Genomic DNA, 27985 nt, shown 5'->3' with positions numbered 1-27985 from the left:
TCTGTTACACATGCAGTTATAGCCATAGTGTGATTAAATACCTCCACACCTTTCTTTCAGTCTACATGTAAAGAATAAGGCCACTGGGCCTTCAGCACAGAAGTTTGAAGCTCCCCTGGTTGCCATGGCAACGTAGAATTTGTGATGACAGCGCTGGTCTGCTCCGTGCAGTCTGTGGGATCCATCAGCCCTGTGGTGCCTTGTCAAATAGAAGGGGCCGCGCATCTCAGTAGAATGCTGTGGTGTTGTGGAGAAGCACATCCAAATCCAGGAATCCAAGGCCAGGACTCACTTAAAGACCAAATACATTTTCTGTAACCACACTCCCTATTAAAATGTAGCCTGATATAGTAGGTTCAGTAAAAGGGTATTATATACAAAAGTGCAGGGTGTTGTTTTTGCCATCTCCCATTCCCCCACAGCTTCTCTGATGAGCAGTTTAGGAGCCTCTACAGCTGTCCTGATCTGATGCTGTGATACCCCTGTGATGTCTAGTACGACGTCAAACAAAGAAGCCAGCGTGATTTCTCAGTGGATGCAGACTTTTATTGCCCTCGAGTATGTACAGTATAAAAACATGCAAAAATAGTATATGTGTTAGTACTTATGTACATTGTGACATTGAACAGATGCATCATGCTAAGTGAAGTTATGAGAATATTGAAGGTACTGCTTTACAACTGAATAACATTTTTTTTTAATCCATTCAAAACATTCAACAAAAGGGACCTTTAACATTCACAAGTTGGACTTTTAAATATATGCATGATTGATAACAGCAATCCAAAAATGATTGTGTATGCATTTGTCATCTGATTCTATATCTATACTCCTTCTTCAATGTCTTGTTTAGGAGGGTCCATATTTCAGTTGAACATTTTCTCCATTTGGTTAAAGGTACGATTAGCGATAAGCATCCTATCAGCATTCTTCCACATTGTATTCAGAGGCTGCCTCTTATGAGTGTGTATACATTATGCATGAAGAAAACCAAATCCCTTTACACACCAAGGGAACCTGGCTGGGATATCCACAAATACACATACAACTAAAAACTACTGAGTATAAACAATATCCCCATACATAACAGCATGCCCAGATTACATAGAGTATACTGTACACTACGGTGAGAACACAGGTAGGACTAGGAAAGAAACAGTCACATTAATGAATAGAAGAGAAAAACACAAAGATGGATAGATTGAACTTCTGATGCACACAGTAGTGCTTCCTCCCTCACGTTAAGTCCTGATGACACATACTGTCCTGACACTACAGTATGTGGTATAACAGGGTAGTATCAAATAACTTCATTCTCCTTTTCATTACCAATTTCAGAATCTTGACTCATAGCAAGTTCCAGCAGTGGCTTGAACACAGGCAAAGATGTCAATGTCAAATGCACCCATCATGGAAATAAGCAAACCATCAAATACAACTCACAGCTCACTCCAGCTAAATAAAAGAGACACACAGGGCATCACTTCCAGGCGATCGTGTCCTCTCCCGCTTACCCGCTCATACAGTATAACACACTTCTGAAAGAAAGCAGTTCCACAGTGCGCAGTTACTTTGGAACAGAGAAATATTGCATTGCATCTCCTCTGATCGAGATGGTGTACACACACGCGCAAACACACAATGCACGCTGCGTACTGTGTTTACCATTAGCATTGTGACAGAGGCACTTCTGCATACTGATGAGGGACTGGAGAAAGGGCCTGGAAAGGGGGGGACGCAGGGATTTCATTATTTTTTGATGGGTGTCACTTCACAAGACACAATGGCCAGATGCTTGTGAAGATGAGACGCGGAAATGAAGAAAACACCGTCTGCCGTGTTTTTGTGTTGGGAAAAGCAGAGTGTGTTTTCCCACCTCGCACTGACCTCTTTGTGAAGCAGTACAGTGACCAGCCATGCATAGAAATATGTAACTCATCCTGGATGAGGTACACATACTGCATAACAGAGTTACACACTGTCAGCATACTCTACGGTTTATCACACTATTGACACTATTTGCATATGGTTCTAATCCTCATCAGCTTGAATCATACACTGCAATAGCTTTTATGTTTTAATTGTAAGAACAATACATTGTTTTTGAAAATACAAATATTACAACTATTTACTGAAAAATAGTCATGTTCCAAATTTGTATTCAATATTGTGCTTCAAAACAAAAAATGGCAATTTAAGCAAACCATTATTTCCAATGTCTCTGGGGTGGTTTGTATCACCCCCTGTCTACAGTAATATTGCAGTGCATGAACATAATTGCCTTATTATTTCCATTTTTGCTCAAATATCCTGTGTTATGATAGACCTAGATATAACATTGTTTTAACATCAAAATTCAGAGGTAATCTGATGAGATTATGGAACTAAAAAATGTTTGAACATGCCTAAATCCACCTGAAATGTTCAGTCTAGAATTCCTTGAACTAAATTGCACCACAAAGGACAGATTATGCACACGCTGAACTCCACATAATTAACAGGAGTGTGATGTCACTTCCTGTGACATCCTCCCTTTCCTCAGACTGACAAATCAGTTAAAGATGGCCGGTCGGCTGCAGATCCTTCTGTTCTTTGTTCTAACTGTACTTCTTTTTGTTCGAACTGTACTTCTTTTTGTTCTAACTGTACTTCTTTTTGTTCTAACTGTACTTCTTTTTGTTCGAACTGTACTTCTTTTTGTTCGAATTGCATTATTTTTCTTCTAACTGTAATTATTTTTGTTGGAACTGTACTTCTTTTTGTTCTAACTGTACACTAGGCCTTGAAGAAGTGGCGTGGCCCACAGTGCCCAGTTGAACCCCCGTCCGTGTTGATGCTGGCTGCAGCCAGGAATGACATGGAGCAGGATGTAATTACCCACAGTGCTTCGCAGCGGGCTTTTCCCATGTCTCACTGGGCCTCAGCACCTGCCCAGGCTGGATGGACTGCCTTCAGTCTGCACAGGAACCACAGGCTGAGTTCAGCCCAGTCACCTGCGCTGAGGCCAGGTCTCTCTTACTAGCCAATCAGAGGTCAGAACTGAAGCACAAACTTCCTGAACTCTGCATGTTCTTCTTGCTGCTGCAGCCTTTCTGTGCGCGTTTCAGAGAACGCGTCTGTTTCGTCTGCGTTCTCCTGGACCGTGAGAGCGTGATCCAGCGATGATGGGGTTATAAATATGACTCATAGTTTCAAATTTTTACATGTACTATAAAGGATAAAAAACACTTTAATAGCTGTAATAGTCTTAAAGAGCACGAATACTAATGTAAGGATGAGTGAAGTAATTAAATAAAGTAAATAAAGTAATTAATAAACTGTACTTTTCAATAAATAAAGAAGTTAAAAAAAACTGCATGGCATAAAAAATGCATCACTATGTGTCCATTCATGTGTGTATGTATTCACATGAATGGCCTGTCAATTGTTTTCTTCAATTCCTGCCTTGCATTACAAATAATTCTAGCATTGATTTCCAGTGCAAATACAGTGAAATACTTCCTAATTATAAATGTTAAACCAAATGTCAGACCTCAGGAACTTTATCCCTTTGTCGACTGGTCGGACAAGGTAAAAAAGTAAGTATTTAAAACCTTTTCCTAATCTAGGTGGCAGTCAGCAAAGTTACTTGTATTCCAGAAATAAAATTCAAACAATTATTCTGCCTTCTGACATTATAAAGATGGAGTATATATGACTTTTCTTTTGTAAGCATTTTTTGGCACAATACGCAACCATTGACAATTAAGTCTCAGCTCGATCTGCTCAAAGACCACTCCTACAGAAGGAGTGATAGAGCCCTGCATTTCTGGGACCACTGCATTCCAACTAAATAAACCCATCTTTTATCACAGAGGAAATGCCTTTCAGATACAGAGAGAAGGAGCAATCAGGTGCCAAGCAGTTTCCCAATTTACTTGTGCTTTGCATATCAAATGCCCATTTTAGGTTTTAAATTCAGATATCTGTGTGTGGAGCACAGACACACTCCCTTCCCCCCAAGCCCAAAATGTACTGTACCTCTGGGAATGTACAGTACTGTACACATCAAAAGACAATTCAGACATTTCCATATTCAGGCTGCATAGCTCACAAGAATCGGCTGCCTGTTTTGCATTATGAACAGTTTGGAGTTTAGTAGCATCAAACCCAAGCCATTTCCAGACCTGGGTGAATGCATTATTAAAGCAGCCTGTTTGGAAAGCACAAACTGTATGTAACTGTGTTTCTCTGGAGGTGTACCCTATGGGGAGGGGAGGATGGGAAGTGGGTGGGGGTCTTCCTGCCACACTCAGGACTGGAAAGCCTCATCTTCCTGCAGGTCCTCCAGCTCTCCCTCTCTGCTCCCATCTCCACTGCTGCCTTTCCTGGGAGGGAGGGAAGAGAGAGGAGGAGAGAGGAAGATTCAGAACACACCGTGGGGCTTGGACAGGACCTCACTGGCATGGATTCAGTCAATATTTGGCCTTAAATGTTGACTGAGATGTACGTTAACAAAACTTGACATAATTTATTTGATCGCTTAACTTGCATCGCTGAAGACCAAAAAAACCACAAGATGAATTGTAAATCGAAGTTTGATCAAATCCCACTGCTGCCATTTTCACACCTCTGTTAAAGTGCCAATAAGTGTCTGCTCAAGCTTCCACAGTTAAAAATGGCAGTACATTTGGAGCTTATTTAGAAGGGCAAGCACACAAACCCATGATGAGAAACCAAGAAAACATCTTCTGATGTATGGTCTGAATGACAACCAAACCTCTTAACAGGTCTGCAAGCATTTATGAATTGTGTTGCTGACACATGATTGGCTGATTAGATATTTTCATTAATGAGCTAGAGTACAGGTCTACCTAATAAAGTGCTCACTGAGTGTACACATACAAGCGTAATGTTTACGGAACATAAAATACATGACATACTTAAATATGAGAGTATTGTTTTGTATGACAGTAGACACATTGTGTGTCTGTACCAATAGCAGTCATGCATTGAGAGCTCATTGAGGGGAGTAATTAGCCTCTTCAGGAGGTTTAAAACAAACCAATAATTAGGCCTGTTATAGACACTTGCTGATGCCCACTGGCATAATCAGTTTCACCCTTCTTCCCACCATTGGAATTACATGGTACTGCATGAAACTTATGTAGGAATAGAACCCATGCATTTTGAAATATGGCGGGTGGTCTTTATTTTTTTTAATATGAATAATTCTATAGGTCCTGGAGCACCTGTTAAGACTGACGTGATCACCGGTGAGATGAACACCAGTACGTACCAAGATATTTAATTAACAAAACAATGCACCCCCTCTCCCAATGAGTTTACAAGATTTCCATTTTTATTTAGAAATTAAAACTTTTGAGTGCAATTCACTCATGATTATCTGCTTATATAAGTACACATATCACATAATGAAATATTAAGTGTTTTTTGAAACGTTTATACAATTTAAAGCATTTTTAATCATAAATAAACTGGTTTAAGAAGGTGGTTTTAATATTGTGGCTGATGGTGGTGTATATTGTCAGGACGGTCACATGCAGGTTTGATGAGTGTTCTGTCAGTGTTGTCATGCCACTTTAAAACCACAGCTCCCAAACAGCAGGAATTTGATCCACTTTCAGGAAAAGCTTGTAATATTCCTCTCTCCCCACACAGTTACAACAGCATGGTGCACTTAGTGGATAATCTTATTGTCTTGGTCTCTTCTAGTGTCAGGGCATAGCTGTAATCTCCATGCTAAATAAAAACTACAGCAGCATGCAAAACTAGCAGAGCATTTTGAGCATTCATTGTCTTTCACAAATTAAATGCAGTGGAAGAATACGTACATATACAAAAGTATTGGCTGTTATTACGGGAACCATTTTCCAAAGCAGTTCACTCATCTGCATTTCAGCCTGAGGTGAACAACGCGTGTATGACAATTATCACATTGCACCTACCCAGTCATCCGTTTTGATAAGTCAATTGCTACTTAGAGAACAGAAATATTTCCACACTGTCATGTGCTGCACGTAGCATGGTTAGAAGAACCACAGACATGCGCCAACAGCATATTATAATGTTGTTATTTTATACATTTTGTGAGAGGTAGCCTACACATACAAAAAGCAGAGTTAAACAATCCACAAAAATGAATATATAAAAAAAGTTCTTCACAATAATGAAATGGTTTGCAGCAATAAAACTTCCATCTCAAAGTATCAACAACCATTGCTTGGTGCCATTCACAACTGAACAGTAATTTATAGCTGAGAGGTGCACCACGTTAACAAGAAATGCATCCCGATGTGATGTTTCACCACACAATTCCCGGTGTACAACAAGATTGTAGTTTGTTTTAATGGTGATTGACTAAATTGCAAATATTACTAGAGTATACTAAATCAGCATGTGTGCAGTGCACCATCCAGGATCCGATGCATATTTGAATTCCTGCTTGTCATGTTTTAGTAAAATGGTCACCCTAATTGTTATATAAAATATAATTATTTGAAGTGATTAAAATTGTCTTGTGCATATTCATGTCAAATGGACGTGTGCCTCGACAGTGAAGTGCTAGTGAACTTGCAGTGAATGAGGTGGAATTAGGACTTTTGTGGTACATCTATGATATCTGGTTCAATAACATGAAACTGTCTACATGGACTAAGTTACTGGGGTGGGTGACACAGCAAGTCTTCTACCACCAGGATGCACATGCACGTATGTACACACACACACACACACACACACACACACACACACACACGTATGCACACACACACACACACACCCCAGGGTTCACAGGACAGAGGTAAACAGGGGTTGACTGTGGACCTGTGCATGGCAGTTACCTTAGTGAGGAGCGGAAGTGCCGCAAGTCCCTGTTGTGAGAGAGGAGAATGTCAGCGCTGATGAGCCTGATGCTAATGATCTGATCCCTCCACAGAACAGGGAGGAGGGGGGGGGGGGTCAGCAGAGACAACCCCAGCACCGTGCATATTACCCATATAAGAGACAACCCCAGAACTGTGCGTATCACCCGCTCAACCTTTCACATACACCACTGTGCTCCACCAATCAGCCACTTCATCAGTTACTGTGAACGGTTACCATCCCATTTTTAACTGATATTGCCTATGACTGCTATATTATTATGGTCCTTTTAAAGCAGGGAATCTTCACTATCAATATCGGATTTTTCTTTTATGTCAACAAGGCTACTTGATTTTAGAAATGAACTACACAATCCTGGAAAATGGAGGTTTTTCAACTTGCCTACTTAGTAATGTTGCGAGCAACATTTGTCCAATGATGAATTGCTTTATTTGTTTTTATATATACGGCACATACATTCTTTGATTACTATAATACTATAGCATGTCAATTCCCTGCGGTGTTTGCAGTCTTAACCCGGAAATAGCTAAAGACTGCTTGTTAAGACTAGCCTGAAGGAAGTTATAATGCAGAAAAAATATTTTTTCAGTTGTCGGACCAATTTGTGTGTTTTGCCACAAAGCATATTTATTGAATTAAACTTACCATTTCAGCTTCAGGAAAAAATAATTTGTTATTGGTTAGCAATTTTTGGTAAACATGGACAATTCAGTTTTGATTAACCGTTTAAAAGGTTAGCCATTCACACCCCTATTTGTCATAAGAGAATATGCCGGTCACAAAATAAATTCAATTTATCTTTCTCTGGCATAAAAATGTAATTGAATGCTTGTGGAGAAACTTGTGTTGGTGCGGACATTGCTGGAGGTTCTCCGCCCTGTTTAATTAAGCAAATGCAGAGTGATTGTGCACTTTGTTCTCTGCAGAGGTTGTTTTAGCTTGTTTTTCTCATAGAAAAATAAAAAACAAAAAACATGCAAACTTCTGCCTACCATTGTAGTCTCCTGGTGTTTGAGTGGAGAGTATGTTGTGAATGAGGGTGTTGGTGTTTGTGTGAAGAGTATGTTGTAAATGCACCTGGAGGTGTTTGTGTGTGAATGAGGCAAACGGAAAGCTTTGTTGACACTGCGCTCTACACTTACATAAGAAGATTTCCTGGGGCGGACATGGACCTCTCAGTCTTTCCAAAACACTCAAAGGGGTTGCCAAAGGACCGCTTCCTCAGCATGGACTTCACCAAGATCTGCAGGGTGTTCATATCGCCGAGTAAAATAAACACACAGCGCAAAGTCCCTCCGGGCATCCCATTTACTCCAGAGCTACAGAATCTAAACATATTATGAGAAAAACTATGCTAATTCTAAAACTGCATTGTATTTCACTGTATTGCATTCCAGACCACATTTTGGCTGATTAAACCTCAGGGGACAGCCACAGTGGCTGCTGCTCGTCTATTACTATGCTGTGAATATTCAGTGTATGGCGCTCTTCTGAGATTCACAGTAATCAGCAATTACACCTTTACAAGGCTGCATGACAATTATCCAATTAGACAAAATCCTGAATAATCCTGAAAACAGTTGTATTATTGAGATATGTGACCGCTGTAACTTTGCAGGGATTTTTAAACAGTTCAGTGAAGATTCAATCAGATTACTTGAAACCGAATCGTGTGGTGCTTGACTGGGAAGTAAAGCCGGCCAGCACTAGACCGGGTGTGGATACGGTGTGGCACTGCGTGCCTGTGTGCTAGAGTATGTGTGTGTGTATGTATGCGTGCATGTCAGTGTGTATGTGTGTGTGTGTGTGTGTGTGTGAGTGTCAGTGTGTATCTGTGTGTGTGAGAGTGTGTGTGTGGGTGTGCGTGTGCGTGTACACATTCATGCCCCTTACCACGGCGGACAGGCTGGGAACCAGCTTGACGGAGTTCAGCACCTCCTCCTCCGTCACCTCCACAACGGTGCAGTGCTCCTCCTCCAGGGGCAGGGGGTCGGAGCCGTCCTGCGTCACCCACGGATGGACCTGCGGGGTCAGGGCACGAGTGCTGGGCGCTGGCAACCGAGAGCCTCCATAACTCACACTCCACCACACCCAGCTCGGCCACAACACAGAGCGCTGGCACTGAAACCCTCCTCCACCCACACACTCCACACCACACCGTGCCAACGTGAGATCTGCCACAGAGAGACCTGACCGTGCAGTGACTCATATCGCCTCCCTTCCACCGGGTATCAGAGAGAGGGGCTGAGGGTACGGCAGCACTGGCTGTACCTGACTTCAGCATTTCGCTGTTCTGCACCGACTGGCTCACCAGCTTTCCTAGGCTCAGCTCACTGACTGAGAACAAGCTCAGATGTGCTCCAGTTGGCTCCAGGCGCACATAGAGAATTTCAAAGGCAGGGGGATTAGACAGAGCTTCATTTTAAAAGTAAACCACAGCTGGGGTGCAGTGTGCATGGGAGAACCGCCGTCTTAATTACATCTTCAGACAGAAATTAATTTTTCCCCTTCCACCAATCCAGTTAATACACTATTCAGCCGATATCAACAACCCCCTGCCCAGACACAGGCCTGGTAGAAAGATCCACAGAAGGGGAGACCTTTGCTTCTTGAGGGTGTGTACATTGTGTAGCACACATCCCAAACATGCAAGTGACATTTATGTCATGTGATTCTAAATGCCATTCTGTCATCTGTGTGTAATTCAGAGAATAATACACTGTCTCTGGGCATAGCACATTTCTGCATCATACAACTCCCAGTGACAAATCGAGGTTTCATGCACAAAAATGAGAGTTCATTTGACTCTCTGCTCATTAAACATGTTCTGAGACTCTAAGGGTGTCTAGAAGCCCCAGAAAGGCTCACCTTGATCTCAGGAATGGTGATCCTCAGTGCCGGGTCCTTCTCCAGCATTCTCAGGATCAGCGCTTTCAGATCTTCACTGAGGGCTGGACTGTAAAGGCAGGGACTGGGTCAGGTGATCAGTGACCTTTTCACAGAAGAGAGCATACGTACAGACACACACACACACACACACACACATACAGTCACCTCCACATACATACTATCTCTCTCACACGCACATGCATGCATGCACGCACGTGCACACGCATACATGCAACCTCCACATACATATTCTCTCTCTCACTCGCGCACACACACACACACACACACACACACAGTTGTGAGATGCCCCTTCCCTAGCTCAGTCACATGGGGCAGAGTATGTGCAGAGCATGGTCTGGCCAGCACTTCCCAAAAGTCTGATTTTTCAACCGTATTTGGGGAAATGGAGCCATCACAACATTGCTAGATATTTCTGATCAAGTGGCTAATGCATTTAAATCATCCACAGAACATGAACAAAAAAAATCATTTTTGCCCCACATCACAGAAAGGTATCCTTTCGCCAGCAATAAATAGATAGCATATCAGTTATAGGCACAAGACAGGGGAGAGGCGGCAGGAAAATAGAGTAAGTCCCACAGTTACTAAGGAAACACAATGGCAAGGATACACCCACATCATGAATCTTTTTTTCCAGTGCTTTACCCGTGCTTCCAGAGCAGGAAGTTTATTCACCAGTGAAAATAAATTCCTGTAAATTAATTTTACTCCCGCGGTGTTCCTTGGCAAAACCCTATTTTTATTTACGGGATGTGGTGCTTCTTTGTGCCACACTTTGGGTGCAGACTTTGCTGCGTGTGATGAATGTCCCCGCTGTGCGGAGAATCACCGCTGAGTGCTAATCGGTACGATCGCGGCGGGATGTGTCAGGTCTAATGCGGCGTTCAAAGTCACTCACGTCTCAGGAAACTCCACAGGCTGACTCCTGATCTTATTGTGCAGAGCCAGGATGTACTCATCAATAAAAGGGCACTGTCAAGCAGACGGACGGAATGAAACACATTATAAGCATGCAGGATGCAAAAAAAAAACTCACAGCAGTATAGATAAACAATAAAATGGCAGCAACATATTCATAACACATTAGTTAATAACATGCTGTACTAGCAGGTTCCCCAATTATTTTCTTACCAGTAGCACTGCCCAATTATAGCATGCTATGCATTCTCATTAGTGTGTGCAGTACTGGATCTGTCATTGCAAATAAGCAATGAGCGGTGACAAATGACTAATCATTTTAATGCAGCATCTCCCTGCAGGGAAAATAGCACAAAATAAACCAGTGGCATCCATCAGGTTTTCCCCAGTTCTACAGGCAACCTATTAGCAGTGACCAAGGTCACACTGAGCTAAGAATGTCCACTTTTACAGTTACCATTCCACCGCACTCTAAATAAACATGTCACGGTAGGCTGTATGATGGTGAGGACAAGATTTAAACCTCAGACTTGCCTTTCCAAACACAAAACAGTACAGCGTGACGCCCATCGCCCACACATCCAGGGCCTGGAAGACAAAAACATGGGACATTGTGTGTGTGTGTGTGTGTGTGTGTGTGTGTGCGTGTGTGTGTGTGGAAAAGAGATCACTCAGTCTTTAGGGGCTCAGCCCCCTCTAGAGAGGCACACCCAACATCTGATAATGGTCATAATGATCTTGGAAAAGCTGCCTCTCACACACAAATATGAAAAAGCTTGAAAAACACCCCAATAGCTTAATTACAATATCCGGCTGTATAAATGGATTGTAAAAATGTACCCTGTCAGTAAGAGTGCTTGTGAAATGCTGAGAGATTGGAGCATTTAGACAGTGAAAGAGGGGGGAAAGAGATGTCAGGACCGGCAGAAATTCTCTGGTTTCACCACTGAGTGGAATAATTTGGAGATATTAATTTCTGATTAATGAGAAGTGTCCTTCCTCCATTCATGTGCATATTATTGTTCATTATTCGTATATTACTGTTCATTAACAGTTATTAATTAGCTTGTCAGTTGGCAAATCGGCACATTAAAAAGAATAAAGTATTTGAAACTGATGAGGCAATATTTATTACAATGCATCACTTGAAATGGTGTTGAGTTTCGCGCATATTTAAGAAGATAATGACTTGATTAAAATACAGCATGAATGATCTTGCGTCAGGACGTCCCCTGCAGTACGAGATGAACAGCACCAGACCAGCGGAGCAGAGGCCCTCACCTTCCCGCTGAAGATCTTGTAGTCGTCGGTCAGAGTTTCGGGGGCCATGAAGGCGGGCGTCCCGGCCGTTCCGGACAGGAAGGCGTCGCTGCCCTCGAACACGTTGCTCACCCCGAAGTCGGCGATCTTCACGTGCCCGTCGTCTCCCAGCAGCAGGTTGGAGGGCTTGATGTCACGGTGGATGATCTTCTGATAGTGCACTAGGGAAGAGCTCTCTGTTACCACCCCAGGGTGTAATGGTGTAAAAAATGGCAACACATGTTGATTGACTGCAGGCCGTCGCCGGTGAAGCTGTGCTCCAGGGATGGCGGCAGGATGTCCCTCGCTTCTTTACCGAGCGGACGGTCTGTGTACATGGGTACTGGCTTTGGCCACTCATTAGAGAGTTCACTTTTTGGCAGGGGATAGAATCGCAAACATGACCTCAGTATAGCATACAATCAGCCACAAAACACTTTGGGCCAGTTTCCCAAACAAGGATTAAGCCCAGTCTTCAGTGGATTTCTCCAATGGAGATATCTGCTGAAAAACAAAATGTAATCCTTGTCTGGGAAACCCGTCATTATACACATACTGTACATTTCCAAGCCCATTATAAATCTTTTTTTCAAATGTTGCACATGAAAGGCTCCTTACAAATAAATGCAGTAACCACTGCAAGATAAAATCCTAAAAAAAGCAATACAACTACATCCCTTAAAATGTTTCCTGGAGATGAAAATCAGATTAAATGTTTCCTTGGTTTCCAAGAAGATAGGCAAGCTAACATACAGATTTCCCACAGTCCAGAGTCCACACCCATCCATCAATCCCCACAGTCCAGAGTCCACACCCATCCATCAATCCCCACAGTCCAGAGTCCACACCCATCAATCCCCACAATCCAGAGTCCCCACCCATCCATCAATCCCCACAATCCAGAGCCCACACCCATCAATCCCCACAATCCAGAGCCCACACCCATCAATCCCCACATTCCAGAGTCCACAGTCCAGAATCTACACCCATCAATCCCACAGTCCAGAGTACCAGTACCATTAAGGAACTGGTATTGGAAACTAGTCCAAACATGTAGTTCACCTGGTAATTTCAGTGCACTATGTAGAAGATGTTAAATTGCCTTTTTCCTTATATAACAAAGTAATTATTAATATGGACAAATTACGCAATGATTGACAAATAACTTACTTAGAATTACGCAGAACTTGGAAATTCAAGCTAAATAAAAACAGCACAAACACTGAGCCAAGTGTGTGTGCATGTGTGTGTCTGCGTTTGTGTGTCTGTGTCTGGATATCCATAGCTGCCTCAAGCACACCTCCTCAAAACAGTTTTTCCAAAGCCTTCATTATATCTGTATTCTCTTTCTTTGTCTGCCTTTCTCTCGCTCTATTTCTGCAAAAGGAATGGATTGAAGGTGTACTCACAGTACTCAATGCCCAGGACAATGTCTCTGAAGTAGAAGCGGGTCTGTTCCTCTACAAAAGGGCTTTCAGAAGGAACCTCCATCACCGGGCTGACACACAGGCCAAAAGGTCAAAAGGTCAAAAGGTCAAAAGACATCAGTCCAAGCGTGTGTTCCACAAATAACCAATAAAATTAATATCTCATAACAATTTACAACTCGGGCACGTACTCACCCTTTCTGCATCAATTCAAATGCTATTGGAAATAGACGAATAGAGAAGGTAAGAAAAATTAACTCGCTGATCGTATGAAGTATAAACAAAGAAAGCCATTTTCCTGGGGAGCCCCTGCAGTACTCAGAGATTCAGAAAGCGGCAGTGCTACAGCCCAAAGCAATTACTGTGTGTGCTTCTTATCTTACCAACTCAGCTCTTAATTAGTTCTGTTTGACCCCATCTGCCTCGTGTCTGCTGTTAATGGGTTTTGTTAAAATGAATGTGTTGTTGAATAGGTGAGATACAAGCAAAATATGCAATGCAGATCAGTGTTCAACTAATAGCAGAGTTAGATCTAATCTAGGCAACTGACAAATTAATGAATCGCGACAAAAGACCAGCACACACACACTACCTGCCCTGATTACAGGACCAAGCCAGGGAAACACACACGGCACACCTAGGGCATGTTTTCACCATTCACCAAAACAGTGTTTACTGCTGTTTGTGCATCTCATTTGGGCAAATTTGGGAATGCTGGGGCTCCTGAATTCACATACAGTAAGTCCCACATAAGCTCTAGATTTGATATACATATGCCTGGAATATCACGTTCAAGACAAGAGGTCATGGGTCACATAGACAGCTCCATTACAGAGCTGTGTAGCTGTATTATTCTAGAGCAGTAAAGAAAATGTGTTCTATGTTAATCAATCATCGGCACCAGTTCAAGCCAGTCAAACTGCAGGTGAAAATTTTGAGCAAGGCCCTGCAGTGGGACTGAATGATTTTAAAGCTGAGACAGAGAGAATAGACCTACCCATGTGAAGGTTATCATCTGCAGGGTCATCCAGAACCTTCAAGAATACAAAACACACAGATGGACAAAATTTAACCGCAATTCATTATGTAATCAATACATTCTGCACAACTAATTTCACTCCAGAAATAAAGCATTGAACAGACGGATTTAGTGTTAAGGTCAAACACCGGCTTCCCACAGAGCCTGCCAGCATGCAGACCTTCCACTCCTTGTGGAATGAATAGAACCCAAATTCAGCCATTGAAACCTGTCGGTGCAATCCATAGCAATTCCACTCCGAAGCCCCTTGAAGTAACTACGAGAGCAGAACACTCAGACTGAGTGTCTCTTTGAGTTCAAAAATACTGTGAATATTGAACCAATGCCAGTGAGTTTCAGACATACAGCCCTTCTTCAACGCATTGAGAAAACGTGATAGAACACCGGCTAGTTCTAAAGCAATCAAAGGATAATCAGAAAAACATCTAATGCAATTAGAAGATCACTGCTTTCTGATTACACGGTCATTAGCATGATCATTCAAATCTAAATCTAAAACATTCTTCCACCCATGAGCCCCTGCACAGACACCACTGCCGGCCATTACCATTAGTAAATACAATTAAATTACAATCAGTACAATTAAAGTATCTTCACCGGTGATTGAAGCCACACAGCTATAGAGAATCCAAATATCAGGGGTGAATGTGGATTCTTTCACTGCTGTGCGAGACAGAAGCAGGAATGTTACATGACAGATGGCCATGTTTCCCCGCACAGCACACAACGCTGTCCTTGGAAGAGAAGGGATCAGCATCACAACCAGGAGCCTGGAGGAGTGCCCTGGCAGCCGCTCTCTGCCAAACTCACCATACCTTTCCGACATGCCTTGCCGTACCGTCAGGCACTGTCGTCCAGAGCTACGGTCTGAACGGAGCGCAACGAGCCGCGTCAGCGATACCCGCACGTCCGCCTACCGGCTTACAGCTCCCTTAAGATATGGGACACTGACAGCCGGGTTCAGGAACGTGTGAAAACCACTGCCCAGGCAGTGCATGGATTCAGATATACTCACTTTCCTTTGGATAAACAATAAGTGGGGAATTCAGACTTATTCATCGACTCATATGACACACAACGGTTTGCACATTGGGGCACGACACTTAATTTCAACCTCACATCCAGCCAATCCAAAAATCCTCCTCTGTTTTACATTTCCCTTACCAAGCAGACTCTGCCTCAGCCATACCTCCACAAGCTTGACAATGTTGAGGTGGTCCAGTTTCTTTAAGATGGCGATCTCTTGGTAGACCCTGTCCAAAGGACCCAGAACTTTGGCCTGGTCCCCCTGATCAGTTTGGGCTCCACGAGGTGGCGGCCTGCCTGAGGAGATCCAGGGCATTGAACTATGAGCAATGAGCGCGTTCCCTATAATGTACCTGAATACTATCAACAGGGATTTCACTGAACTCCCAGTTCAGCTATGGCAGAGTGTATTTAATGACATACCGTACAAAAAACAGAAAACAGAAAATACAGCGTGCAATCAATGAGGCCGTCAAGTGCCTCCCGATTCAGCTCTGAAAGAGTAAACAACACTACAACATGAGCAATAAAATCATAATACCCCCATACCCTGTGGCCAGTCAATCCACATAAGTAAATCCAATAACACATACGTGGAAATCCATACTGTTTCACCAACTTCTTCTTGGAAACAACTTTCATTGCCTAAAAACAAGAAGTAGACTGTTATATTTAAAAGCTTCTCATAAATGAATCCAGGTGCACTGCTTGCCTCATTCTCACTGCATCTCACTGAACCGGCAAGGAAGACGGCATAAACATAAACATGTCTGAAATAAACTGAAGCAAACTTGTGAGGCTGTGTATATGTCTCATTTGATGGTCTATAAATAAAGTTTATGAATTTTCTTTACAGATATCTGTGCCCGATAATACAAATCAAGAGAAGGGGACCATAATTATTTCATGCATTGCAGCAGAATTAGGAATACATTCATTACATCTACAGCATTAAAAGCAAACACACATGGCACAGCAGAAGGCATATGCCTGCGTGGAGTGTGAGTGTGGAGTATGAGTGTGGAGTATGAGTGGAGTGAACATTGCCTTCAGGAGTCCTTACATAATACTTGTCATCCTCTTCATTATAGGCCAGCTTCACCACCCCATAGGAACCCTGAGAGAGACAACGAAATTGGCCATCGCAAGTTCAGAAGGAGGCAGGTGAAAGTTTTGGGAGAAGAAGCCTACTGATCCCGTTACTGTCAGAGCTGCAAACAACTCACAATCCATGGGACCTGGAGCCACTTCAGGTTTTACAACAACCACGCAGTGCAGGCTGGAGGTTCATGCACAACCATTGTTTTTGGGTGCTGTATTACTCCAATAAGAACGGGCTGGTAATCTCATCACATATCACTCATGTACACTACTTAATCAATATACGTAGTACTCAACACTCCATTAGGTGGCAGTAATGAAAAAAAGGTGATGATATTATCAAAAATGATGAGCCAGATTTTCAATGGGCTGCCTCTTGCTAAATTATTACAATGATGAAGCTTGCTATGAATGCATTTAAAAAATATTAACAAATCAATAATGTAAGACATGATATGGGTGGAGTTTATACTGTGTGGAGTGATTGTAGAGTCCCTTTAAGATGTCTGAAATGGCAGTTAAAGCAGGTATATTCCTGCACATACATCCCCACCTTTCCAATTTCACTCTTCAGCTTGTACTGGTTCAGCTGGACACAGTCCTGTCAGGAAAAGAATACAGTAGAAAAGTCAATACATGTACGACAGAAACAATTAGCTGCTTGTGAAATTTTGGAGGAACCATGAACATAACGGTTCTCTGACCTGCTGAAAATAACAGCTCAAGCTTGGCTCTGAAACAGCTGGTAGCTGGATGACCAGTTCAGACCAGCTCCCAGTCTAACATAGATTAACTGGTTGATAAATTCAGACCAGCTCCCAGCTTGATATGGTTTGATCAGCTCATACCCAGCTAGACCAGCTTTTTGACCAGCTTGGCCATGCTAGTTGATTTGCTCATACCCAGCTAGACCAGCTTCATGACCAGCTTGGTCTGCTGGTTGAGGGGCTCATACCCAGCTAGACCAGCTTCATGACCAGCTTGGTCTGCTGGTTGAGGGGCTCATACCCAGCTAGACCAGCTTCATGACCAGCTTGAGCAGCAGGATTTACAGCAGGGTGTACTGTGCAGTGGCGATGGGGCAGAGTGGTTAAAGCGGGCAGTCACCGGGGCATCGGAGACGGACACGCGCTTGGACTCGATGGTGGGCCTGCGGGCCAGCCGGGCGGGGCCCTGGAAGGCCTCGCGCTCCTGCAGGGACAGCGTGCGCTGGGAGAGCCGCGGTCGCTGCCGCGCGCCGTTCTTCGGCCCTTTGAGCGCGGCCCCCCCGTCGGCCGACACGGCGATCGCCGACACCATGTCGGCCAACTCGGCGTTGTGCTCGGAGTCCCGCTCCGCGTCCAGGTCCGGACCGGCGCTCATCGCCCCCGGCGCTACGGGCTCAGAGCCGGGCCGGGGGGGCGGGGCCTATCCAGGGGGCGGGGCCTCTGAGAGAACGCATCAACGTCACGCTGCTCCGCTCGCTCCCGGGATCAGGACGCACGCCAGAGAGCTGCCGGGACACAGGACCGCAGGGACTGACTCAGGACTGTCAAAAGCCTCTGCACATAGTCAGGAGCACAGCTGAACAGCACAAACAATTTAAAAGACAAAACGAATAAAAACTGAACTAACGACCACATTAAATATGCCAAAAACAATTGGTCAATCTATTTTAAAGAAGAGAACTGAGCACAGTTCCCGTTACAGAGCCAAAGAACACACACTGTGGGCTGAGGGACTACTGAAACAGGAAAAGTGTCTTCTGGGGGAAAAAAAACCTGCACATTTTTTTCCACCTTGTGCAGAAGCTGTAGACCTGCTTTTGTTTTCCATTCAGGAGCAAGCTGTGAAGAGACAGTCTGTCCCGTTAATGAAATCAACCAAAGAGCCTGGTCAATACAGTCCTCTGTGTGAAGACAGCACCATCGCATTAAGGCCAAAAAAACCCAGTTTTCAGGAGGCATAACAAACTATCAGTTATAGAACATAAATAACACATCCCATTTCAACAATTTCAAACTTAAAAATATTGCATATATGAAAAAAAACACCCAACACAGACTAGGATAGATATTACAGTAGAATGTACACCAGGTTTCTGAGGGACATGGTGCAGGAGGTGGCTCCTTCTCCCAATGGACTGCGTACACAGCCAAAGGTCCAGTTCAGAGTCAGGGCCACTGTGCTTTCAAACCAAGGCTCTGAGTCACCGTGGTCATTAAAGATCACTTCTCAAAATAGCATCGCCCCACTCAAATTCCCAATCTGGCAAACTCGGTAATCACCCCCTCTGTGCTTCATTTCCTGAGATACTCCTCCATATTTCCTCCCTGTGAGAAACAGGTGTCTCAGGAGAAGCCAACAGGAAATAGCCCAGTATCATCAGGCTGTAACCTATCATCAGTCACGCACCTGGCATGACGGGGGTCACCCTGACCAGACCAGACCATGTCCTGCCTAGCGCTGCGGTATACTCAGACTTTCTGTTTCAGCACTGATCACCAAACAAGTCACTTGACCAGACAATTACAATGGAGCAGATTAGCACAACTTTAAACTACCGGGAGAACCTGACCGTTAAGGCTTTATTTTTTCACCTCATGTTGTGCATGTGCAGAAGCCGCCTTTTTTTGTTTGGTTGCCAAGGAAACGAAAAATGTACACACGCTTGGATGAACTGACCAGTGGTCTCCAGTGAAACATTAGCATGTTGTGCTTAGGATTCTCTATGACTCATGTGGCCAGCAGACCCTTTCTGAAGCACTTGCTGAGTATCACTCATAAGTACGGTTTGCCACATACAGTAAGTCCTCAACCCATGATGCATTCAGCCAAAGGCACATCAATGTCAGTCTCAATTCGCTCAATTTCCTTTCCCCCAATTTCAAAGGGAACAAGTATCTCAGCCATGAGCAGAGGGGAAGGGGGTGATGATGGCTTTTAGTGAGGGTTACCTCATGCCAATATGGAAGACAAATACAGACACTTCCCCACCAAAAAGTGTGAAGGAACCAGTGCCCAGGTAAGAGATCCAGACTACCCTGCAGGCCAGAGGAGCTGATGAATAGTGTTGAAGGTGGAATGAATTCACACTGAACCAATCAGGTACCAATGGATCAGGTGGATGCAGGGCCCCAGCACACAGACAAGGGTAGGTTTGTGTAGTGATTTTGCCCAGAGATCTGCAGCTATACTGTGTCTGACAGTCTGGGCCCTGCTGTTAAAAGCCTGGTCTTGCTCCTGTGATAAACGCATCACCCTAACACCAAGAAACCAGACAGACTCTAACGAGCACACATCCTCTATGACTTCACTCTACAAGATAATCATCGTGCTTGTGAAGAATACCTTTCTGTTTTTCGTTATTTTTTGCATTACACATTTCTTTAAGCCAATAAGAGGCCTCTGTCAATTAAAACGAGCTCGAAGGTATTGCCAGTTTGCTAAATTATTCATTCATTCATATTATTCATGTTAAGTCATTAACTTGTGCCCCAATATTGGAGGACATCCTTGAATGATCTGTAACCAAGATAACTCTGGAGGAACAGTAACACTGTAGTGTTTAAATTGCACTCCAATCAATACACAAGGCAAATGGGCTCACACTTAACAGACACTATCAAAAGGCATTTAACCGCTGCAAATGTCTGCATTTGGAGGACACTAAGGAGTAGCAGTCCCATAAATCCACACCACACATTTAACCCTTTCAAGTGTATGTTTCTTGGAATGCTTTTTTCATTTCTAAATTCCAAGTCTAAGAATTCCAGAACTCCACTTTCAATCACCACAAGTGATTGTTACATCACCATTAGAATGTTCAGACAGGAATATTCTATTCTAGTCACATATCTCACACTGTAAAGACGCCTGTCTTTCTATGGGGCAACCGTTCAGTCATAGACGCAGGGCGAGCATATCTGTGTCTCAACTCCATCTGTGTTTCAACTCCATCAGTGATCATCCACGCCCCAAGTCTATCATCATTTTGAACCTCTTGAAATGGCTGCTAAGTAGTAAAACTGCACAGTCATGTTTAGCAGAAAGCATTCTGATGCTAGTCAGCAGGTCTGACAGTAAATGGTGTTAAGATCAATGTCAATTCCAATACACAGTGCACAGAATAAAACTGCACTAGCCTTAGGCAGTTCAATACTGTCAGTAGTAGAATCCTGGCATTAATATATTGCAATATTTTTCTGGGGTATACTTTACAAAATAAATACATCACAATAAAATAACATAAAATTACAAAAAGATAAAAAAGCACGCTATATTTTCATTCAAAGGGAATGCTATTCAATCAGCATGGATAAAACATAACATTTTGCATCATTAATTCAGAATTAGAGCAAAAGGCCTCCTGTGCGTGTAAACTGGCTTGGAGATTAAGTCACTGTAACTTGACACAGAAAAAACATTTTTCAAAAAACACTTCAAGGCACAAGGCACTCATACACAAACATAATAGTTATGCGCAAATGTACAAGCCAGTCATCCGATAATCCACGTTACAGCTAAAGGATTTAGATTCTGCTTGTCAGAAATAGAACTCTCCTCAATCGCGGGCGAATGCCAACTAACCGGCACGCCGTGACACCGGCAAAGCAACCACCCGTTTCAACGAGGACAACGGCGTCTTAAACGTAACTTACAGTTTGCAGACGGATTGTACATGGCGGGGCTTTCAAGGTTTGCTGCATGATCCAGCCTGCAGAACCCGGAATGCGTGGCTCACATCAGGATCACCGCCCCCCTCCCGTGAGCCGAGTCACACTGACATCACCGAGACCTGAGGGGATTATCCCGGCCGCATTTAGCTGGCCCTCTGAGCGTTTATCCACCGAGAGCGAGTGTTTACACGGGGCGAGTGCCGCGCGCAGGATCACGGGGCAGTGAGGGCCAGGCAGACGCTCTGCTGGGCCAGGGGGTGGCTGGAAGGCTCCCAGTAGAGCCCAGCCCTTTTCCATGATGGTAGAGTACCAGGTCACGCACCTTTCATCTCAATGGGTTCATCTTTTTGAGATGGGTTCAACACTTTCTGCAATGTTTTTTTTTTTGTTTTTTTGCTGTTAACTACCAGCAGTGATTGTCACATCAGCGTGAGAATGTTCAGTTAAGAACATCGTCATGACAGATTTGTAAAGTTACACCTTAAAGGGTTAACCAGGAGAGACTCAGGAGTGAAGGGGGGGGGATAATTTGTGCGATTGACTGGTGGTGCTGACTCTTACGTAACTTCGGTTTAATGATCTCTTGATCAGGCGTCTAAAGGACTGCCGTGACGATGCTGAGGTCTGCCAAGGTGCCCAATCACACCGTTTACATTCAGAGCAGGTCACTGCTGGTGGTCTGCATAATGACTGAGAGAGGATGAGGAAACTGTCATGTCGCACACTGACCTCCACTGAAGCTGAACTGATAAATACTGCAGCCTCCATGCACTTACTCAGGGAAGAATCTGAAATGGATGCCAGGAATTAGTATCTATACTCATCTGCCTACTTAATACCCCTGATATCAAAGTTGAAAACAATACTTTTTTTTAAATGAATTATTGTTAAACAAAATGTAATATTTCATTAATGTCGTTATTAAAATAAAATGAAATGTGATTTTCTCACCAAAAATCAGGAAAATGATCCGGCAAAGAGCTGTTCAGGAGATAAATGTTCGGTGGAAGACGGAAAACAAGGACATTATGTTTTCATTGTAACGCACAGATTCCACGAGAGTCATCTTACATAAGTGTATCGCCAGGCAAATCCAATTATGGAGGAGAGGTGCTGTGTGTGCAGCAGGAGCAGTGAGTGAAGCTCCGTGATGATGGACTGCAGCCGCACAGAACAGAGGGAGTGGACCCTCCGTCAGCACACGCTGTACAGAAACATAAATACCTCGCTCATCAACGCACAAAAACATATCTGGACCGTGTTCCCAGCGCTTTGCTGAACGTACGTTGACATGGTGCGGTTTGCTGGTCAGTTATTTATGTACAGTATTCATGGAAAATAGCCCTGTTATCTAGCTCTGTGTGGGTGGCACCCAGATAACTAAAAAGATAACAAAAAGTGACACTTATGAGGATCCCAATGGATATTGCAATATCTTTGGTAGACATGTGATTGAAGCAATGGCTCTCGTATGAATGTTTCTGATCAAATTAACCAGTTATTTATCCACATTAACCAGTTAGATAAACTCCCATATATAAAAGCTAATGTGCCAATACTGATGATAGAATAGAGACATAAAAGTTCTGATTTTATGAATTAACACCCCCACACACTGCTTACACACAGACACACCCTTCTCAGTTTCTGTAAACATCAGGTACAAATCTCCTGAGATCCCCTGCATCCTCAAATGAGGACATTAAATTGGGCTTCCCGGAGCTCTATGCAGTTATTGAAGACACTTGTGTTACGTCAGAAAATGTACGATTCCTCCTTTGTCTCAGGTGTCCACTGATCTGAATGCAGTGTATTCTGGGTGTATGCACCTAATCTATTGTCTCACTGGTCACAAGCAGACTACAGCTTGAGCCAGAAGTGCTCCGCGTCGCTTGGCTCACTGACTCTGGCCTGCAAGCACTTGGAGGCACAGAGTGGGCTGCCAGTTTCTGTTGCTTTCATCTGGAAGAGATTACCGCAGTAAAACTACAGGAACACAAATTAAATCATTGCCTCCTAAAGCAGAACACTACCGGCAACAACTGTTCGATATCATCAAATGGAAAAGTTGCAGTTATACTTTAACGTGTTTTTTTTGTTTTTTTATCTTGTAAAGATCAAAACGGGATCAAGTTTTAATTGCAGCTCGAGCGACAGATAGATAATCCAAACAGCATACACGGCGCACTGCTTTGGTCTCCCCTGGCAGAAAGGTCAGTGCCTGAGACCCTCTGGGGCAGAGCAGCAATCCAGAGGGAAGAAGAGCGGGTGCCATCTGCCTCCTGAGCAGACAGGACTCACACACACTCACGAGCAGGACAGCAGGAGGCACCCTACCTGTGCCCAAAACTCATATCCGCTGGATCCCAGGTGTAAACCGACAGTCTGCACACGGAGAAGAGCAGAAAGTACCACGGTCGGGCGTTTACTCGAACCGATTTGTCTATGGGCGGCTATTTTAATCCTTGCACTTCCTCTCTGGTTCACACTCACTTTCTCAGGATATGAAATGCATAAGGAAGGCACAAAGGTGTGGCGCTCTGCCTAGCCCTGCCAGCGCCATAGCAACCCTGGAGGGCAGTGATAATTGGCAGCAGCGGCAGCTCCATGGGAGGGGGAGTTTCAGTAAATAGAGCCGCCCCCCTATGTAATCAATCAAGAGCGAGCGCTCTGATTGATCAGGCTGCTGCTGCAGTCTGGCAGCAGCTGCTATTCAGCGACTCGGTGGGTTGCCAGGTTAAGAGAAGTCCAGGCTGGTAGTACAGGCTTTGAAGGAGAACGTCTACTCGTCTGTGCTCGCAATTGGGCACTTCAAATGCCTGAAAATTTGAAATGGTGGATAAAGAATTTTGGAAAACGTTCTGAGTAGTATAGCTCCAAAGAAAAACATTTCATTTTGACAAACCAGTAGTAAGTACCTAAATTAAACTTTATTAAACCGAGGGTGAAGAGACCAGTTATATCTGAAAAGCATAACAAATGAATACAACAATACACTCACTAGTGCTTTCAAGGGCTTCATGTCAGAGCTTTGGGTGGTGTTCGGAGAGCACCAAAACCCGCTATCTCCCTATCGCTCAGCTGCACACATCAAGAGCACACAAGCATGAAAATCCATCACAGGCTTAAGCCTCCTCCTGCACACTCTGTGAGCAGCATGCTACCTCAACCTTTCTACCTCTCAGACACATCTAATGAAAGAAACAAGAAACTGCGTACAAACTTTATGCCCACAAGTGGCATGCTTGGATTTCACTGACATGTGAATGAATGTAGCAATTTTCATTAAAATGCATGTGCTTGAAATGTTTCTTTTTTATTAATATGATATTTTAATTAATTTAATTGAACTGGAATGAGTATAAACACCTCTGTGTAAAGTAAAGTAGGCTACAGAGGAGAGTGACCGGTATGTATTGTCTGATTAAATATTTATACCATGACACACACAGCATTCACCCTTAACCTTTCCACCCCTGTTCCCTCCAGCATCCCTCGAACCACATCGCCAAACATGTCATACTATTGAAAATACTAAATATTAAATGTATTGAAAATACCTGCCATATTTGGTCTGTTACTGTATGTTGAAAACCAAGACAGTCAAAACTTAGTATTTACCACTTCACCACCACATAACATCAATTTTTAATTAATGTGTTTTCTGTGGCTTTTACATGTCAAAGATTATTCGCCAGCAGACAAGATGTATGCTCTAAAATGCATGCCAATGCACGTTACGGATTTTGTAAATATCGTTGCATTGACGTGCTGAATAAGACGATTGCTACATTGACTTGATATCATGATTACATTGAAATGTTCACTGAAATTATTTCACGTTTCCGAGAACAGCCTAAAAGCAACATAAATAATTTCATTAATTACGTAAACATTAGCGCAAAATTACTTTATATGTGAAACAAAAGCATTCGTTTTGATAAAGTTTCAACTCACCTGAGAATGTTATGGAGAGATCTTTCTGAGGTTGAGCTCTGCAGACACCGGCACAAAATACCACTATCCAATCCATCTATTTCTCAGCAGACGTCATTTACATAACTCTACTTGAAACTTAAATGAATGTGAATATATTCACTAAACTATACGCTTTATCAAGGGTGTGCACTACGGATATTACACTCGTCCTCCCTCCGCACGGTGTAATAGCAGGATACTCGCATCTGACAACACTTGACTGGTTTTCACGATGTACACGCGACGCGCAATACTACCTAAACGCTGCAAATAACAACAGACAGCGTAAGGATTATCCAATCTCTACCCCGTTCGATTCGTTGATACGTAAACATTTCCATTTCTCACTGGGTCCTAAACGCCGTCTCATCATTTTAATGTATAATCTAGAATTAGTTGTTCTTGATAAAAACCTTTTGCGTAAAAAAAAAGCTACTTTCAATATGCGTAGTATCGTTAACAATGGAAGAGAGTGATTGTAAACGGAATCCTTGCCAGATTTAGAACGAGCATAGGGTTATTCTTGGTCTATGATGATTTATGACACAACATTAATATTTTGCCAAATTAGCTGAGGGGAAACACATCTGGAACCACATGCTTATTTATTCAAGGATATTCCTGGCTTTACCATTTTAGCTAAGATCTAGCCAAAGATTAGATATCCCTTTTTTGGAGCTTAGATTTCACAATAAACTAATTTACTCTGGATTTTGAAACACATTCTGGAAGCAATCCATTTACACGAAACAGGTTCACGAGTAAGCTACTTCAGTTGTCTACAGTATGCCATATTCACAGGTATACAGTACCGTGCAGAAGTCTTAGGCACCCTAGAATTTATTATATATATGTTTTTTTGTGTGTGTGAGTTAGTATAAAATAACTCATTTTAGATTTCCAAATATTCATTTTCCAAAAGATTTAATTTTGGTATTTCATTTAAAACAATAACATATTACTGTAAGCAATTGATTATTTACATACAAATTTGATCAAGGCTGTCTGAGATCAGAAGCAAGAAGCCAACCAAAGTCTGCAGACGAACTGTGGCAAGTTCTCCAACATGCTTGGAACAACCTCCCTGCTGATTGTCTTATAGAACTGCAGGACAGCGTTGGCTATCTCGGAGTGATGCAGTTTTAACACCAAAGGGTGGTCACAAAAAAATATTGATTTGATTCAGTTTTTAACTATTCTGCCAAATTACTAAAATGTAATGTAACATGTATAGTATGTTCATTTAGGACCTTTCGGACCTTTCATTGAATTATTGAATTGAAAGAATCTTATCTGTACAGAATGTTATACAAGTGGCTAAGACTTTTGCACAGTACTGTATATCCCCAAAACAAAGTTCACTGATGAGCTGAGAGACAACAGTACAACAGAGAGCAACACACACTGCTCCCCAAGGATCACACTATCCCACACATACCAGAATCAACAAGGGTTACTTCCTTCCTGGTATACACAGTGCAGCTGAGTTCAGTGCTCTGGGACTTCCCTGCCCCAAACAGAAAGGCTGGGGAGATGTGTGTGTGTGTGTATGTGTGTGTGTGTGTTCAACAGGCTGGGGAGTGTGTGTGTGTGTGTGTGTGTGTGTGTGTGTGTGCTTGTGTGTGCGTGTGTGAGTCGGTGTGTGTATTCACGTTTGTGGAACATGCTGGGGAGTGTGTGTGTTCATGTGCATGTGTGTGTGTGTGTGGGTGTGTGTATTCACGTTTGTGGAACATGCTGGGGAGTGTGTGTGTGTATGTGTGAGCAACAGGCTGGGGAGTGTGTGTGTGTGTGTGTGTGTGTTCAACAGGCTGGGGAGTGTGAGTGTGTGTGTGTGTGTGTGTGTATGTGTGAGCAACAGGCTGGGGAGTATGTGTGTGTTCAACAGGCTAGGGAGTGTGTGTGTATGTGTGTGTGTGTGCGCACATGCATGTGTGTGTATGTGTGTCTGTGTGTGTGCATGCCCGCATTTATATGTTTGTGTGTGTGCATGTGTGTGCATGTGTGTGTATGTGTGTATGTGTGTGTGCGTGTGTGTGTATGTGTGTCCAAAGGGATGGGTCCCTCTCTTGGTTTCTGCTTTTTGTTTGCTGTGTGGTTTGCTGTGTGGTTTGCTGCGTGGTTTGCTGTGTGGTTTACTGTGTGGTTTACTGCGTGGTTTTCTGTGTGGTTTGCTGTGTGATTTGCTGTGTGGTTTGCTGTGTGGTTTGCTGTGTCTGTGTGGTTTGCTGTGTCTGTGGTTTGCTGTGCGGTTTGCGTGTCTGTGTGATTTGCTGTGTGGTTTGCTGTGTCTGTGTGGTTTGCTGTGTGGTTTGCTGTGTCTGTGTTGTTTGCTGTGTGGTTTGCTGTGTCTGTGTGGTTTGCTGTGTGGTTTGCTGTGGCCATAGATGCTGGAAAGAACATTGTCACAGTTCAGCCACTGCAACAAACACCCTCCCAAATCACACCCAGCAATACACAAACCCACGGCAACATAGATCCACTGCAACAAACACCTACTGAAACAAAAATACACCATATCACACAACATATCAAACACACACTCAGTGAAACAGACACATACAATGCTGTAACCATCTTCTCCTGCTCAATCACTGGTCTATAGGCCATTCCAGACCTGCAGACTCCTCACTGCGCATCTGCAACTGACACAGGTTTTTACACTCACAGCTGCACTTACCCTTTGGGTTCACATGTATTCCCAAATTGGGGGTCTCAGTTCCTCTGAGGGTCCAGGTGGTCTC

General features: G+C 43.4%; 1 protein-coding gene across 3 annotated transcripts; it reads right to left on the bottom strand.

Annotated features, from left to right (window-relative positions):
- Positions 1–543: 543 nt before the first annotated feature.
- On the bottom strand, positions 544–27985 carry LOC133107838 (calcium/calmodulin-dependent protein kinase kinase 1-like). Of its 3 annotated transcripts, XM_061217064.1 has the most exons (17): positions 27922–27985; positions 17713–18097; positions 17159–17206; positions 16568–16621; positions 16098–16149; positions 15668–15801; positions 14437–14473; positions 13635–13656; positions 13422–13510; positions 11995–12194; positions 11248–11301; positions 10694–10767; positions 9754–9841; positions 8779–8907; positions 8028–8128; positions 6843–6872; positions 544–4367 (listed from the first exon to the last, which is right to left on the bottom strand). In XM_061217064.1, exons 2-17 carry the CDS (start codon positions 17965–17967, stop codon positions 4292–4294), a joined length of 1443 nt encoding a protein of 480 aa, XP_061073048.1. In that variant the 5' UTR covers positions 17968–18097; positions 27922–27985; the 3' UTR covers positions 544–4291. The 3 variants fall into 3 exon arrangements, with proteins under 3 accessions (XP_061073048.1, XP_061073050.1, XP_061073049.1); XM_061217066.1 differs by lacking the exon at positions 6843–6872; XM_061217065.1 differs by lacking the exon at positions 27922–27985 and having other exon boundaries at positions 17713–18216.

Source organism: Conger conger, chromosome 13, assembly GCF_963514075.1.
Source record: "Conger conger chromosome 13, fConCon1.1, whole genome shotgun sequence".
NCBI classification, from domain to species: Eukaryota; Metazoa; Chordata; class Actinopteri; order Anguilliformes; family Congridae; genus Conger; species Conger conger.
Note: the sequence above shows the minus strand (reverse complement) of the source record. Positions and strands in the feature narration are given on the sequence as shown.